The sequence below is a fragment of the Mustela nigripes genome, chromosome 3 (genome assembly GCF_022355385.1).
Source record: "Mustela nigripes isolate SB6536 chromosome 3, MUSNIG.SB6536, whole genome shotgun sequence".
Classification (NCBI taxonomy): Eukaryota; Metazoa; Chordata; class Mammalia; order Carnivora; family Mustelidae; genus Mustela; species Mustela nigripes.
The window spans coordinates 9,374,279-9,389,860 of record NC_081559.1 but is presented as its reverse complement, the minus strand read 5'-3'; the positions used below and the strand labels follow the sequence as shown (position 1 = coordinate 9,389,860).

The window sequence follows — 15,582 nt, the reverse complement described above, 5'->3', positions numbered from 1 at the left end:
TGAGACTTATTCTGTGCAATTTACAATTTTTTTTAAAGAGATATCATTTGAGGGCCCCTGGGTGGCTCAGTGGGTTAAGCCACTGCATTCGGCTCAGGTCATGATCTCAGGGTCCTGGGATCGAGTCCCACATCGGGCTCTCTGCTTGGCAGGGAGCTTGCTTCCCTTCCTCCTCTCTCTCTGCCTGCCTCTCTGCCTACTTGTGATCTCTGTCAAATAAATAAATAAATAAAATCTTAAAAAAAAAAAAAATCATTTGAGAGAGCACAAGCAGGGGGAGCAGCAGGAGAGGGAGAAGCAGCCTCCTTGTTGAACAGGGAGCCTGATGTGGGGGCTCAATCCCAAGACCCTGGGATCAATGACCTGAGCCAAGGGCTCAGACGCTTAGACAGAACCACCCAGGTGCCCAACCATTAACAATTTCACTTAGATTTCAATTCCACAAGACAAATACAGGTCACACTCTAAAAGACATGATCAGGCTCATTTTATTTTTAGGTAACCAAAATTAGAAAATTTGACCAAGAATAGCTGGTCTGAAAGGCAAAGTCTAGGGGTTTATAATTAAGTCTATAGGACTGTTCGGGTTCAAATTCTCCCCCTAGCTGCTATAGCTAAGTTAAGGTAGTTGTCCAGGTCTAACTCCATTCCTATTTGTTAAATTCAACAAATTACAAACTAGATACCAATTATTACCACTCAGGTGCTGCCCACACCTGATCTCAGTGGTTATCAACCATGATTGAAATGTCTATTGGGTGCTTAAAATTCTCTGACAAAGCAACCACAGATGAGGTTTTGGACAGGAGTATCTGGAGGTAGACTGCCAAATCCCAGCTTTGCCCCTTCCTGAGTGTGTGTGATTATTACTCAATCTGCTTGAGTGTTTTACCTTTCTCATCTGCAAGAGAACTACCGTACCTTAGAGGGTTGTTCAAAGATTAAGAGAAGCCATGCACCCCAAGTACCCACAACAGTAGCCAGTGGACAGAAAATGCTCCTGAGGTGTTGGCTGTAATCACCATCATGCGGCACCAGGCACGTAAAAGGCATCCAACCAATGGCAGCTGTTAATCCAGCCATGGATTTTTGCAAAGTAAATTATGTAGTAATATCAAGTATTAAAAGACTAGACAACCTCACCAAGTTTTTCTAAATACTTACAACACAAGGTATTTAACCCTAGCTCCATAAATAAAAAACTGGACTTCAATGTAAGCTTGTTATAGATGAAGTTAAAATACTGCTTCGTTGTGGGGCTTGAAAGGTTGGGTGAGGGAGGTTGGATTATGGACATTGGAGAGGGTATGTGCTATGATGAGTGCTGTGAGGTCTGTATGCCTGATGATTCAGACCTGTATCCCTGGGGCAAATACTACATTATGTGTTAAAAGCAATAATTTTTTAATAAGTACTGCTTTAAAAATGTAACTAAGTAGAATCCCATGGCTTTGTATCAGCATCAAAATCTTTAAAATAAATTCAGTGTGAAGACTGGAAAGCCTGTTTCCCAGAATTCTCTGCAGGTTACTTAAAAACATAAAATAAAAAACACTGGGGAACCCTAAAACCAGTTTAAATCACCAAATAAAGATTAACCACTCATTTATCCATTTTTATTTGCTAATGTTTTTATCAGTACACTAAAACTAAATTTTAGAGACACTGGATATTATTAGTTTGGATACTATTAGTTTATTATAAAAGAGACATGAAAATTATTTACATGATGAAAGATTTCACAACTTCACTGGAATGGGCAGCTTCACTTCATGCCATTTTAATAATGATTTCAGTCCACATACTTTCCAAGAATGTCACCATCTCTAAATAAGAAATAATCCTGCAAATAGAGAAACCATTAGTTAAGAAAACTAATAACAAATATTTAACTTTTACAGCAAGTATTTATTTATTTGACAGAAAAAGAGCACAAGAAGGAAGAGCCGCAAAAGGTACAAAGGAGCCTGATGTGGGACTCGATCCCAGGCCCCTGGGATCATGACACGAGCCCAAAGCAGCTGCTTAACCAACCCAGCCATCCAGGCACCCCACAAATATTTAAGAAATAATAAATTTACACACCTTGTCATCTAGAACTACTTTGGTGCCTCCATATTCTGGGAGAAGAACTTTATCTCCAACTTTCACACTAACTGGTTGAATCTCTCCACCCTTAAAAAAAAAAAAGGATATTTATCAGTAAAACATCTAATTTGCGAAGATTTATACCTTTTATTAACTAAATATGCTTATTCAAATCAACTGTTAAAAAAAGATTTGGGACCAAATGATATGATTTACAATATAATCACAGTTCTTCGCTCAAAAATATCACTGCAGAATTACACTTTAAAAATGCACACACAGAAGCTTAAACTAAAACCTGATTTTAGAGTAAAGTTCAGAGTTAAAATGGCAACGTTAACTATAGCTAACTTTTTATTGTTAAATATTAACACAACCTCCAGAGTACGTGAAATAAATAAGTTCTAAAAACCAGATACAGTGGTCATGTTTAACTTCTTCTATTACATACAAATCCAACAGGTATTTCCAGAATTTGGAACATATACTTCTACCATGATTCCATCTCCTTTAGGTCAAAGTGCAGATTTAAGGAGACTGCAGCATAGTGCCCCCTCCTCAGAGCCTTCCTATTCCCGACTCCAGGTTCCCTCCTTGCTAGAACTTTCTTACAAGCAACTGTAACAATGCAATTAATGTATTTGACCCCAAAGGCACTTATTGGGTATTCAGGCTGACTTTGACATCTGAGGTTTAATCAATTAATTGGAGGAGAATGCCTGTAAGACTAGGTCTGATCTGTTCCTTGTTCAGAAGTATATAAACTAAGGCCAAAAATGGTTAAAAGATTAGGGCAATTAATAGTGTTAGAGATTAGATCTAGAGTTTAAATTTCCTCTCAACTCGTAAAAGTACCCATGGATCATCCTTAAGTATTACTTTTTGTTTTATCAAAAGTTTAGAATTTGAAGAAAATGTTGGTCAAACTAGACTATCAAAGGGTTATTAATTTTTAATACTCTGCAACTCTCCACCACACAAAATAAGCAACTTCATTCGAAAGTCATTTTCCTTTAAGAGGGAGAGGAGACGTGCCTGGATTATAGAATGATCCTGAAAATAACATAAAGCTGTTTAAAAGACTAGTTTTTTATTTTTTTAAAAAGAATTTATTTTAACAGACTACTTTTAATAATCACCAAGGATTTCTTTCTTCACCTCCACCTCACATAAAAATAGTTCCACGTTAGCCCCATTTACCTTTCCTTTAGAGCCGGATCCAACAGCTACTACTGTTGCTTGCAACACTTTTCCTTGAGATTTTTCTGGAAGCATGATTCCGCCTTTGGTTACAGTTTCAGCTGCACTCCTTTCAACTAAAACTCGGTCAAAGAGGGGAAGAAACTTTCTAAACGCCTGTCCTGCCTGTAGGAAGAGAAATGTTAAATCTGAAATAAAAGCAGTTACGTTTACCTTCTAACCGTCACACATCAAAAAGCACGTGTGGCTTTCCAAATCAACGCCAAAACTCAGATTATTCGTGCAAGAAAACCATCTGAATATTTTGTTCTGCATTCTGCGTTTAATTTCCCATTCCGTATGTTAGGGGTCATTGTTGCTCCTCTGGTCAGCAATCAAACGAGCGTTACGGGCAACCTTGGTTTATTTCAAGGTCAAGTATTTTTCCTTCCTCAGATTTCCCTGGGAAAGTTCAACAAAAATAGTCAACCCCTGCGCCTGAAGCCGCGCTTTTCAAGGTATTACATACCCACAAAGGCCTCGCAGGAGACTCGTGTGTCCCGCGGCGCGTGCGTTCGGGTCCCCGCCCCCAGGCCCCCAGGCGGGCCGGGGACACGCGTGCAGAGCCCTTGGCGGAGAGAAGGGTCGGTGGGCCCCGGCCTCTCCAGGGTTCCTGCAGGCGCGGGTCACTCAGGGACCCGCACCCCTCCCGCTACGCCCAAACAGAAACGTCGGGCCATCTCTGCGCCTCTCCCCGGGCTCCAGCCCACGCGGGACTCACCATGACTCCGGCCGCCGCAGTCCGTACTCCGCTCTAGAGCTGCCGCCGCTGCAAGGAGACGCGCAGTCCGACCCGGCGCCCACGTGAACGTGAGAAAAGGCCGCGCAGCGCGCACGCGCGCTCGCTCCCGCCCCCCGCTCCTCCCCGCAGAAGAGGGCGGCCGCTCCAGCGCGCGCGGCGATTCGTCCCCAGGTCTGCGCGCCGGCCACTGACGCGAGGACGGGGAAGCGGAAGAACAGAGGAGTTCTTTCTAGGCTTTTCTAGGCCGCCTGCCGAGGTGAAAGTACTAGCTCCTCGCCCCTCTCCCGGAAATGACGCGCCTTGAACCTTGACCCACAGAGCGCGCCGCGCTTCCCGGAAAGTTCTGGAACCGAGTGCGGCCCGGGAACTAGCCTAAGCCGGCCGGAGCAGGCTGCGCCCGCGGGCCCGGCGCTGCTCGGGTAGGCGGGGGCGGAGCTAGCGCGTGGCCCGTGCCGATTGCGGGGCCCCGGCCGACGGGAAGGGGTGGGAGCCGCCCGCACACGCGGTGCGGCGGGGCGGGGGGAAAAGCGGCGGAGGGAGGGGACACGGGCTCTTTGCCGTGCGCGCGGTGCACTCTGTCCCTCACTCGTCTCCGACGGCCTGCCTCACCGTGCGCACGCTCCGCCGCTGCCCCGCAGGTACACGGCCGGCCCGCGCCGCCGCTGCGGGCGCCCGGGACCCCCGAGCCGGCCCTCTCCCCCGCTGTGGTCCCCCGCTGACTGGGTCGGCGGGCGAGAGCCAGGGCTTTTCCCCGGCGCCGCAGGCCCGGAGCGCCGGGCCAGGCCTCACGGGTCCATGTCGGTGCCCATCACGTGCGGCGTGGATTGCTCGCCGGGGCAGGGCGCAGGAGGGAGGGCTTGCCCGGGACTCCGTGTGCAGTCGGGGGAGTGTATTCCCGTGGGCTTTCCGTGGCAACCCTGTCCTGGTCGACTGCAGGGCGCCGGGGAGGGTGGTCGCAGCCGCCTTTGGCCCCCCCGGACAGCTCTCCACTCTTGACCTTGCTGAGGGCGTCCTAAAGGAAAGACACGTGGGGCCGGGCGGCGTGGGCCGGGCCGGAGCCCCCAGCATCGCGGCCCTGCGGGCTGCTCTGATACAGTAACCTGAGTAGATACATGAAGATACATCTCGCTGAGCAGATTTTTGCACCGTCAGGAACGTTTTTTCTCCCTTGGTCGCTCTAGTTGGTAGCCCACCCCTTTGCTGCAGACTTGGTTTTTCAGGAGGACATTTGGAGTGGATTTGCTCTCAAGGCTATTTTAGCGCTGAAAGAGTAACTCGTTTGTAGCGGCCCGGGTAGGTGGCCTTGGGCAATGCGATGGTGTGCTTTGTGCTGGTGGTGCTCTAGGGTAGGCGCGGGGACGGCCTCACGTGGGGACTTACGCAGGTAGTTGGGTGTTCTGAACCTAGTTTCCGTGGCCCGGGAGCAGTGACTGGCAGAGGTCAATCCAACTTCTAACGTTTCTTGTTCTGTTGTGGCGTATAGATGCCATGTTTGCTGTAATACACAGAGGTACTGCTAGTATTGATGTACTGCTAATCTGATTGTTTCCCCCTTCCACAGAAATGCTTCGATTACCCGCAGTCCTTCGCCAAATTAGGCCAGTGTCCAGAGCACTGGCTCCTCATCTCACTCGGGCCTATGCCAAAGACGTAAAATTTGGTGCAGATGCCCGAGCCTTAATGCTTCAAGGTGTAGACCTTTTAGCCGACGCTGTAGCCGTTACAATGGGGCCAAAGGTATTGATGTTTTTTATTCTGTTGTAATTTATAGTATTGAGTTAAGGAGTAATATTTTAATGGTGTCAGATAATCACACCAAGCTAATGAATAGTAAGTACTTCCGTATCCACTGTTGAGAAACCCCAATATACGCATTTAAGCAGTTCCCAGTTACTGCTTAAACTTTTTCTTTTACTTAGATACAGTGGTCTTAAAACTTAAACTGTTTCTTTAAAATGTGCGGAACTTTCTTTCCTATAATGTATGATGTAACTGAGTAGTAACTCATAGATGAAAGAGGATTGGCAAATAGGCAAGCGAGATGAAGTCTACCTTCCAAGTTTTAGATTTTTTTCCCAGTAGTTCATACCGTTGACGGAAGTATGTATTTTATCTCCTGTCGTACTTCAAGTATGTGCTTGTAGGTGCTAGTTTTACTTAATGTTTTTCTGTTGTCCATTCTATTCCAAAGCACATTTAAAAATTTCTGTTCCAAAGCACATTTACTATTTTAAGTCTCATATTTAACACGGAGAGGTTAGTGAGTGAGGGGTAACAAATAATTTGAGAAGGCCTTTGAGGGTGGTGCACAAGTAAAGTGATGATGGATTTCAGATTGACAGCTCCAATATCAAAGTGTTTTATATATATATAGTATATATAAAATGTATATAAAAATATGGCATGCCTCACAAGTAGCAGCTTTGGTTCAAATACAGAAGCTGCCAATGCTGTTTGCACCATAACGGAGATTTAACATGGAAGCAGCCCTCCGTGGAAGAGTGACTTACACTTCGCTTACTGTTAGTATTTTAAAGCCAGTTTTAAAGTAAATTTTCACATTACTATCAAAGGTAGCAGGCAGTGGACAAAAGTTAACAATAAATTATGTGAAGAATTTCTCAAATTTCATTATAACCTACTAGGTTGTTTTGGTATATCTTGTTTGGCTTGGAGGGGTGTTGGTGTTGTCTTTAATAGATGACATCTCTTAGTTTCTAGGATTTTTATCTTTCATAAAATCTCATGCAGTAAACGCTTAGCAACAGAAGGGTCATTTTGTCTGTAAGCATTTTGTCTGAATTTGCTTTTGAGACTGATGCTGCAGATCTGATAAAAGTGACAATTTGTGTTGAAGTAATTATCCTATTATTCAAAAACTGCTTGTTGTGTTTTCAGCCAAATAGCACTTAAAGTATGTGTTCTGTCACATTTTTTGTTGTTCTCTAATTATAGGGAAGAACCGTGATTATTGAACAGAGTTGGGGAAGTCCCAAAGTAACAAAAGATGGTGTGACCGTAGCAAAGTCAATTGACTTAAAAGATAAATACAAAAATATTGGCGCTAAACTTGTTCAAGATGTCGCCAATAACACAAATGAAGAGGCTGGGGACGGCACCACTACTGCTACAGTCTTGGCACGCTCTATTGCCAAGGAAGGCTTCGAGAAGATTAGCAAAGGTGCTAATCCTGTGGAAATCAGGAGAGGTAGGAAAGTCTTTTCATTGTCACCAGAGTGTTTTGAAGTATCTTAAAAAGTTGATTCTTGTTTCTCCTCTCTCAAAAAATAAAAATCTGAGTTTTCCTAAAGCAAATAGTGACTGGATTCTTGGTTTATGTGGTATGTGCTATGCTAGGTGTTAAGGAGGAAAACAGGACTAAGACATTACTTGTCCTTCTCTCCCCTGTGTTTTGTGCTCGCGAACCCCCTTTCTGCAGCACATAAGGAAAGTTTATTGGAAGATACAGCATGTACTGTGGACCTTGAAAATAGTAAACTTTTGGGAATTAGTGTAGGGAGAGATGATACACTTTGGATATTTTACAAAGTAGGGCTAAACTAAGTCATCCAGGATGTCAATTTTTTTTACTATATATGTAAAAGCAGGTGTTTCGTTTGTTTTTTGCTTGTTTTTACCTCTTAGGAGCACATGGTACATCACTGTCTTCATTCTGTTTCTTATTTCTGGCTTTGGGGAACTAGGCCACAATTTAAAGATCTGCTCTTCAACATGAGCTTCATAGTCCTGTCACTGCTGTTTTCTAGCTGAGTATTAAAACTTGGTTTTTCTATCTTGAAAGTGTAATTGCTACTTATTTCTAGGGCATAGATCTGCTCTTCAGCATGAGCTTCATAGTTCTGTCACTGCTGTTTTCTAGCTGAGTATTAGAACTTGGTTTTTCTATCTTGAAAGTGTAATTGCTACTTATTTCTAGGGCATATTATTGTCCAAAAGAAGACTTGAGAGTAAGAGGGGATGCTAGTAACAGTTTTGTCAGAATTGGCATCCCAGCACACCGATGTGTCAGCATTCCGTTTATTTCTGTATTGGAGGTCCAAATGAATGTGTTACATTTAAAGCAGTTTCAGGGGTGCCTGGGTGGCTCAGTCAGTTAAGTGTCCAACTTTTGATTTCAGCTCAAGTCTTGATCTCAGGATCATGAGATCAAGCCCCCCTCTGGGCTCTGTGCTGGGCTTTGAGCCTGCTTAAAATTCTTGCTCTCCTTCTCCCATCTGCCCCCGACCCCTCCCCACCCTGCGCTCTCTCCCTTTCTCTCCAAGTCTGATTGTAAATAACGGACAGGTATTAACTGAGGTTATTAAGATTACTTCTCCAAGAAAATGATTGTTACTAGACGCCTTTCTTTGGATTTTTTTGAAGTTAACTTTTCTCAAAGAAGAAAGAGCTAGCACTAACCCCAGCTGAACAAAATTGGGTTCCCTTAAATCCATGTTGTGATGCTGTTTACTGCTGAAACAAATACACTGCTTATAATTAGATATTAAATGAGGGCATTTCGGGTAATTAAAAAAACCTGTAGGGGTATAACTGTCATTAAATTGAGAGAAGTGTTGGGTGACCCTGTTGCAAACATACAACATGATTGGATTGGGAATAGTTTACACAGAATGAGTTAAATGATGAGATTCTTGAAATTACACACTGTTCTTTTTCCTTAGTTCAGTTTTCAAAATAATTTTGGCCTGCGAGTTTGTATTGATCTATGAAGGTTCCTGTTTCAGTGCATGCCATGAGGAAAAGTGCTGGCACAGAAGTTTTGTATAGGCTATTAACACATTAAAATGTTTAACATGAATTGAAATTTTTACATTAGAAAGTAAGTATTATAATGGCATTTATTCTTGAATCAGGTGTGATGTTAGCTGTTGATGCCGTAATTGCTGAACTTAAGAAGCAGTCTAAACCCGTGACAACCCCTGAAGAAATTGCTCAGGTAAGGATTTTTCATATTTTATGATAATTTCATAATCATGTATCAGTGTCAGAATAATGGTACCAACCAGTCACTAACCTTGAAAGCATTTCTTAACTGCTACAGAACATTTGAAAATAATTCAGTGACCATTACTAGAGTCTCAGTGGGCTGCCACTTTAGTTCCACATGGCTGTGAGTAAAACTCGTTTCTATGGAAAATATTCTTTGGCCAGTTGTCAAAAAGTGCATAATTTTTTGTCATGTTAGAATTTTGCCACTTTTTCGGGGGTGGGGGAAGCCTGCCTTTTATAAAAAGAATAGTTGTATGTTTATTTCATACCTTTTAACAACAGTGTAGCCAAGTGATGAATTTAAAAATAATTGAAAACCGGATCAAGGCTTGGTTAGAGCTATTAGACCGGATCATCGTTGACCATACTTTCCTCCCTGCCCCATGCCTCACCGCATCGCTTTGGAAGTTACTAGGAAAGGGAGGGGAGCTGATTGAGGACGCTGGCCTTAACCTTTTTAACTTGGAAGAGTAACTTGATTGTTTTAGGTTGCTACCATTTCTGCAAATGGAGACAAAGAAATTGGCAACATCATTTCCGATGCAATGAAAAAGGTTGGAAGAAAGGGTGTCATCACAGTAAAGGCAAGTGTTTTTAATGATAGCTTGGAAAGATTGTCTTACGATCAAAACAGTTTTCAAATACAAAAATCGAAACTATGTGTTTCATATATTTGAGTCCTTTATACATAGTGTTAGCATTTTTGTACATTAGAGTAGTTACTGAGTTCTATATGAATTTTTAGCCTTTGCTATCAGGAATGAATTTGTTCTAACTTAAATGATACTGTCTTCTAGATGTAAAAATTCAAATACGCATTTTGAAAATTTTTGAAGAATTGGAGTTGATGCTGTATGGCATTGGCATACTTTTTTTTTTTTAATAAAGAATTTATTTATTTATTTGACAGACAGAGATCACAAGTAGGCAGGGAGGCAGGCAGAGAGGAGGAAGCAGGCTCCCCGCAGAGCAGAGAGCCCGATGTGGGGCTCGATCCCAGGACCTGAGATCATGACCCGAGCCGAAGGCAGCGGCTTAACCCACTGAGCCACCCAGGCGCCCCTGGCATTGGCATACTTAATGCTTGTGATCAGTGGGGTGTCTTAATCTGACCTATCATTACAATTTTTTGTGCTTCCTTATGAAGTTCATAAAACGAATTGATTTTTTTTATAGGATGGAAAAACACTAAATGATGAATTAGAAATTATTGAAGGCATGAAGTTTGATCGAGGTTACATTTCTCCATACTTTATTAATACCTCAAAAGGTAAGTCAGTAAACGAAATTTTAAAAACATAGCTTGTGTGTGTCAGACTGTAAGCATTTACCAGGTCATACTTATAAGAAAATAAATATATACGTATTCCAAAAGTTACGGTAAATAAGAAATGAAAGGAAAAGCATGAATTCATTAGTCGCTTGAAATGTACTGAAACTATGGTTTTTAGGATTTTCATTTAAATAAACTACAGCTGTTTTCAGAATATTGTTAGCTTTTTAAGTTGGTTTGAAAGGTTCTTTGTTTTTGCAGGTCAGAAATGTGAATTCCAGGATGCCTATGTTCTATTGAGTGAAAAGAAAATTTCTAGTGTCCAGTCCATTGTACCTGCTCTTGAAATTGCCAATGCTCACCGTAAGCCCTTGGTCATAATTGCTGAAGATGTTGATGGAGAAGCTCTGAGTACACTCGTTTTGAATAGGTAATAAGCCATGGTATTTGGTTTACATTTCCAAGTGAAAGGCAACTTTTTTGATGTTTGAAATCTCCATTATGTACCCCCACATTGAACCACTTGTGTTAGTATCTAGCATTGTTTGTAATACAGGTGTGGTTCATGAACTCTAGATCCCATTATAATGGTTTGTTCTTTTTGAATGGGTCTGTTTGAAAGTCCTTAGAATTTTGTGCAGGTTTTTCATAAAATAGTCTAAGTTTGTATGTCATGTCTCTATTTTTATTATAAATGTTTACAGTTGTTTTGAAGAAATGACTGTTTATGGAAAAATATTTTCACAATTCTAATTTTGCATAGGAGGAAGTAAAGTATTTTTCAAATTTTAGATCAAAGTGTATTATCACTGTGTTATATAATCTTTTAAGGTTTTAATTAATGTTCAAATAGAGGAATTGACACATAACCTAAGATAAATTGAGGTCTATTCATTTAATTTAAAAATCTGTAATGTATTTTTTTTTAAGATTTTATTTATTTGACAAAGATCACAAGTAGGCAGAGAGGCAGGCAGAGGTGGGGGTTAGGAAGGCTCCCTGCTGAGCAGAGATCCCGATGGGGGGTCCACCCAGGGATCATGACCTGAGCAGAAGGCAGAGGCTTTAACCCATTGAGCCACCCAGGCGCCCCTGTAATGTATTAATTCTGACTTTAAGACAGGTAGGTAATGCTGTAAACAGAGTTTTAGGGTGTTATTGGGGTGCCTACCTGGCTCAGAAGAGTATAGTCATTCCAGTAGTAACTTGATTTAATACTATGTAGAACCCATAGGATAGGGGTAAATGCTCATTTGATCCCCAAATTTAGTAATTAGTAACTGTTCTGATTTTCACAGTCTATTAAAATTGTTATCACTGTGTTTAACTTAAAAGTTTTTTGTTTATATTAACATTTTTGTTCCTGGGTTGTTTAACGGGAACGTAACCGACAATTTGTGAAGAAGGTAACTGGATATTGGCAAATACGGATGAATGGAAAGTTGCTCTTTCTTGGCTTTATGTGACCAAAATTTATTAGAAAGCAAAGCATGGTTTCCAGGGGCGCCTGGCTGACTTCAGTATGTGTCTGCCTTCGGCTCACATCATAGTCCTGGGGTCCTGGGATTGACCCGTGCATTGGGCTCCCTGCTCAGCAGGGAGCCTGCTTTTCCCTCTCTCTCTGTGTCCCCCCAACTTCATGCGCGCTCTCTCTCTCTCAGTAAATGAATAAAATCTTTTTTTTAAATGTGGTTTTCTAAGTAATTGTAGTATTTAAAACTTAAGAACTAGACCAACATTTTTATTAAATTTAAGTCTCATTATTAACTGTTTTTAACAGGCTAAAAGTTGGTCTTCAGGTTGTGGCAGTCAAAGCTCCAGGTTTTGGTGACAATAGAAAGAACCAGCTTAAAGACATGGCTATTGCTACTGGTGGTGCAGTAAGTAAAATATATGTGACCTTGGTTTACTGAATGTTTTATACTTCCAGGCCTAAAATTTATAGGTAGAGTTTATTGTTTTCCACAGGGAGATATTACTGTCTGAACTATTTACTTTGTGTTTCTCTTGGATATCTGCGAGGTGAAGGTTGGATTAAAGAGTACTAAGGTGCCTTCTCTAACTTGCCATGAGTCTTGCCCAAGAATAGAGTTGTTTGACCACTCTGTTTTTAAGAAAACAGTAGAAAAGATATAGGACTTAGAAGATTTTAAGATCTAAGGTCTAGACCCAGTTCCACCAAAAGTGACCTTGGAGAAGTTTGAGTTTATTCTTTCTCAAATGAAGCTGATTATATTGAGGATTAAGTGAGAGGTGGAAGTACAGTGAAAACTTGATCAAGGCTTATTTGGACTAGGAATTGTCTTTATCTCACATTTCAGAAAAATACAGTATTACAAGATGGTTCTCTCACCAGAACACTAGCATGATGTATTGTTGATAAATCTGGTATAATGAAAGACTAACCTGCAACTGATTCATTTTTAAATGTTTTTGTGTAGGTTTTTGGGGAAGAAGGATTGACTCTAAATCTCGAAGATGTTCAGCCTCACGACTTAGGAAAAGTTGGAGAGGTCATTGTGACCAAAGATGATGCCATGCTCTTAAAAGGAAAAGGTGACAAGGCTCAAATTGAAAAACGTATTCAAGAAATCATTGAGCAGTTAGATATTACAACTAGCGAATATGAAAAGGAAAAGCTGAATGAACGTTTGGCAAAACTCTCAGATGGTGTAGCTGTGTTGAAGGTAAGATTGATTGCTGTAAATGAGCTTCTTGGGTTCTGGGCCCAAGAATCATCTTGTTTCTGTGGTATTCCCTGATAGTGCCTTGTAACCAACATGTTTTGGGAAATGGAGATAGTATATACTCTTCTTCCTTAAAACCAGAATTGAATCTTAGAAGTATTGTTGTGGAAAAGGTGTTCTGTTAATGATCACTTTGGTAGTGGACTCATGTGGGACACTGCACTCACCCTATTAGCTGTTTAATCATGCAGTCGTTTTTAAACAAATAGGCAGCCTTTATTACATACCTTTTTAAAATAAACCGAGTGCTGTTTAGTGACTTGCCAGTTAGCATCTTGAATGGGAGAAGCCCATACTAACTGGGATTCTTTTCATCTTTAGGTTGGTGGGACGAGTGATGTTGAAGTGAATGAAAAGAAAGATAGAGTTACAGATGCGCTCAATGCTACACGAGCTGCCGTTGAAGAAGGCATTGTTCTAGGAGGGGGTTGTGCCCTGCTTCGGTGCATTCCAGCCTTGGATTCATTAACTCCAACTAACGAAGATCAAAAAATTGGTAAAATTGCCTTACGAATGAGTTGATTTGCAGCCTCACTTTAGTCTAGTAGAATGTTGTTGCTGCCCATTAAATAGAACAATAAATAACAAAGCAGTTTCCCGAATGACAAAGATAGAAGAGCACTGATAATCAGATAATATGTGAAAGATCCAGTCGTCACATCTTTTGAGGGGAATGATTTAAACTGTGAAATTTCCCAGTGGGGGTTTTCCTTTATCAGTAGTCTCACAAATAGAATTGTGTTGTAATTTTTACAAAAGAATGAAACTAAATTTGCTAAAATTTGTTGATCTTCAGGTATAGAAATTATTAAGAGAACACTCAAAATTCCTGCAATGACCATTGCTAAGAATGCAGGTGTTGAAGGATCATTGATAGTTGAGAAAATTATGCAGAGTTCCCCAGAAGTTGGTTATGATGCTATGCTTGGAGATTTTGTGAATATGGTGGAAAAAGGAATCATTGATCCAACAAAGGTAAATAGTTGACCATTTTCTAAAAATTCAAGAAGTCTTGTTCATTTTTTACTAAGAAAAAAAGGTAATTATTTTATCAAACTTTTTTCTTAGGTTGTAAGAACTGCTTTATTGGATGCTGCTGGAGTGGCCTCTCTGTTAACTACAGCAGAAGTTGTAGTCACCGAAATTCCTAAAGAAGAGAAGGACCCAGCAATGGGCGGAATGGGCGGAATGGGAGGGGGTATGGGAGGCGGCATGTTCTGAGTCCTAGGATAGTGCTTTATCATTATGAATGAACTGTGAGAGGAAGCCCACGCTGTGCTCCTCACCCATAACTTCAGAGAAGTCAGTTGAAGGAAATGACTGAAGAAAAGGCTGGCTGATGTTTAAGAAAATCACTATAACCATCAGTTACTGGTTTCAGTTGACAACATATAATGGTTTACTGTTGTCATTGTCCATGCCTACAGATAATTTATTTTGTATTTTTGAATAAAAAGACATTTGTACATTCCTGATAACTGAGTGCAAGAGCCATGTACCAATGTACTGCTTTCAACTTAAATCACTGAGGCATTTTTACTACAATTCTGTTAAAATCAGGATTTTAGTGTTTGCCATCACCAGATGAAAAGTTAAGCAGCCTTTCTGTGGAGAGTAAGAATAATTGTGTACAAAGTAGAGAAATATCCAATTATGTGACAACCTTTGTGTAATAAAAATTTGTTTAAAGTTAATTGTGTTAGCTTTTCCATGATGTAGAAGTTCAGAGAAATGAAAGCCAATAGAGGAGGGGTAGGTTTTGGTACAAGCGTGTAAAAAAGTGTTCCGCCTGCAGAGTTCTGCTATTTCTTTGCTAAAGACAGTTACATTACCACAAAGATAACAGAAGATTTTAAAGGTGACAACTCATTCCTGTGGAGACAGTATTTTATGTTGAGGTCTCATCATAAAGGGGCGATTTGTCATTTCTTGTGGAGGTAAAAAGGTACATCAAAGCCATGGCATAATAAGAAATAGATTCCTGGGGCACCTGGCTGGCTCAGTCGGAAGAACATAGAACTCTCCATCTTGGGTTTGTGAGTTTCAGCCCCCAATCGTGTATAGAGATTACAAGGGGAAAAAAATGGATTTGTTAGGTGAGAAGAAGGGCAGGGTTCATATTGTAGGCGTGTACTTGTGTGGAAAAGAGAGCTGTGCCATTCAAGCATAATGAGTAGTGGGGAAAGGCATCCTTCCATGATAGGCTCAGCCTGGTGTCTTCACCTTTATTAAGAATTTAAACCACATTTCTGGCTCAGTGCACTTGGTCTTGATTAGAAATGGAAACAGAACGGAAATATGGCTTGTTTTTATTATAGTACCTGGTGTGTGCATGTTGGGGGCAGAATGATTCACAAGACAGTTGCTTTCTAAGCTTACATTATAAATGGAAGGCATAAGATCTTGTGAAATGATATACAAGTTCTTGCTTTCACCTGTGCCAAAAGACCTAGTCTGCTCCTCAGTTTGGCCTTGGGGTGGCT

General features: G+C 41.1%; 2 protein-coding genes across 5 annotated transcripts in view; one reads left to right on the top strand and one right to left on the bottom strand.

Annotated features, from left to right (window-relative positions):
• Nucleotides 1-4,308, bottom strand: part of HSPE1 (heat shock protein family E (Hsp10) member 1) — a 41,392-nt gene extending 37,084 nt beyond the window's left edge. Inside the window, exons 1-5 of one of the 3 annotated variants that reach the window (XM_059393130.1) lie at nucleotides 4,049-4,142; nucleotides 3,797-3,895; nucleotides 3,289-3,453; nucleotides 2,086-2,175; nucleotides 1,589-1,843 (exon numbers count right to left, since the gene is read on the bottom strand). In XM_059393130.1, the coding sequence (XP_059249113.1) occupies nucleotides 1,793-1,843; nucleotides 2,086-2,175; nucleotides 3,289-3,453; nucleotides 3,797-3,895; nucleotides 4,049-4,051 (408 nt within the window). In that variant the 5' untranslated portion in view covers nucleotides 4,052-4,142 and the 3' untranslated portion in view covers nucleotides 1,589-1,792. Of the gene's footprint in view, nucleotides 1-1,588; nucleotides 1,844-2,085; nucleotides 2,176-3,288; nucleotides 3,454-3,796; nucleotides 3,896-4,048 lie in introns of those variants that run through there. The other 2 variants (XM_059393131.1, XM_059393132.1) reach the window with 2 other exon arrangements.
• Nucleotides 4,309-4,398: 90 nt separating this feature from the next.
• HSPD1 (heat shock protein family D (Hsp60) member 1) lies at nucleotides 4,399-14,577 on the top strand. Of its 2 annotated transcripts, none has more exons than XM_059393127.1 (12): nucleotides 4,399-4,488; nucleotides 5,631-5,806; nucleotides 7,025-7,277; nucleotides 8,944-9,026; nucleotides 9,568-9,663; nucleotides 10,256-10,349; nucleotides 10,614-10,782; nucleotides 12,133-12,232; nucleotides 12,794-13,039; nucleotides 13,421-13,595; nucleotides 13,896-14,074; nucleotides 14,168-14,577. In XM_059393127.1, exons 2-12 carry the CDS (start codon nucleotides 5,633-5,635, stop codon nucleotides 14,318-14,320), a joined length of 1,722 nt encoding a protein of 573 aa, XP_059249110.1. In that variant the 5' UTR covers nucleotides 4,399-4,488; nucleotides 5,631-5,632; the 3' UTR covers nucleotides 14,321-14,577. The 2 variants fall into 2 exon arrangements, with proteins under 2 accessions (XP_059249110.1, XP_059249109.1); XM_059393126.1 differs by lacking the exon at nucleotides 4,399-4,488 and adding an exon at nucleotides 4,573-4,707.
• The last annotated feature ends 1,005 nt before the right edge of the window (nucleotides 14,578-15,582 follow it).

Bases quoted from the DNA above. Each gene is read 5' to 3' on its own strand.
- HSPD1 (XM_059393127.1), top strand. From the start codon at position 5,633: ATGCTTCGATTACCCGCAGTCCTTCGCCAAATTAGGCCAGTGTCCAGA. The intron at 9,664-10,255 runs GCAAGTGTTTTT...TTTTTTTTATAG, and splicing joins AGGGTGTCATCACAGTAAAG to GATGGAAAAACACTAAATGA. The intron at 10,783-12,132 runs GTAATAAGCCAT...TGTTTTTAACAG, and splicing joins AGTACACTCGTTTTGAATAG to GCTAAAAGTTGGTCTTCAGG.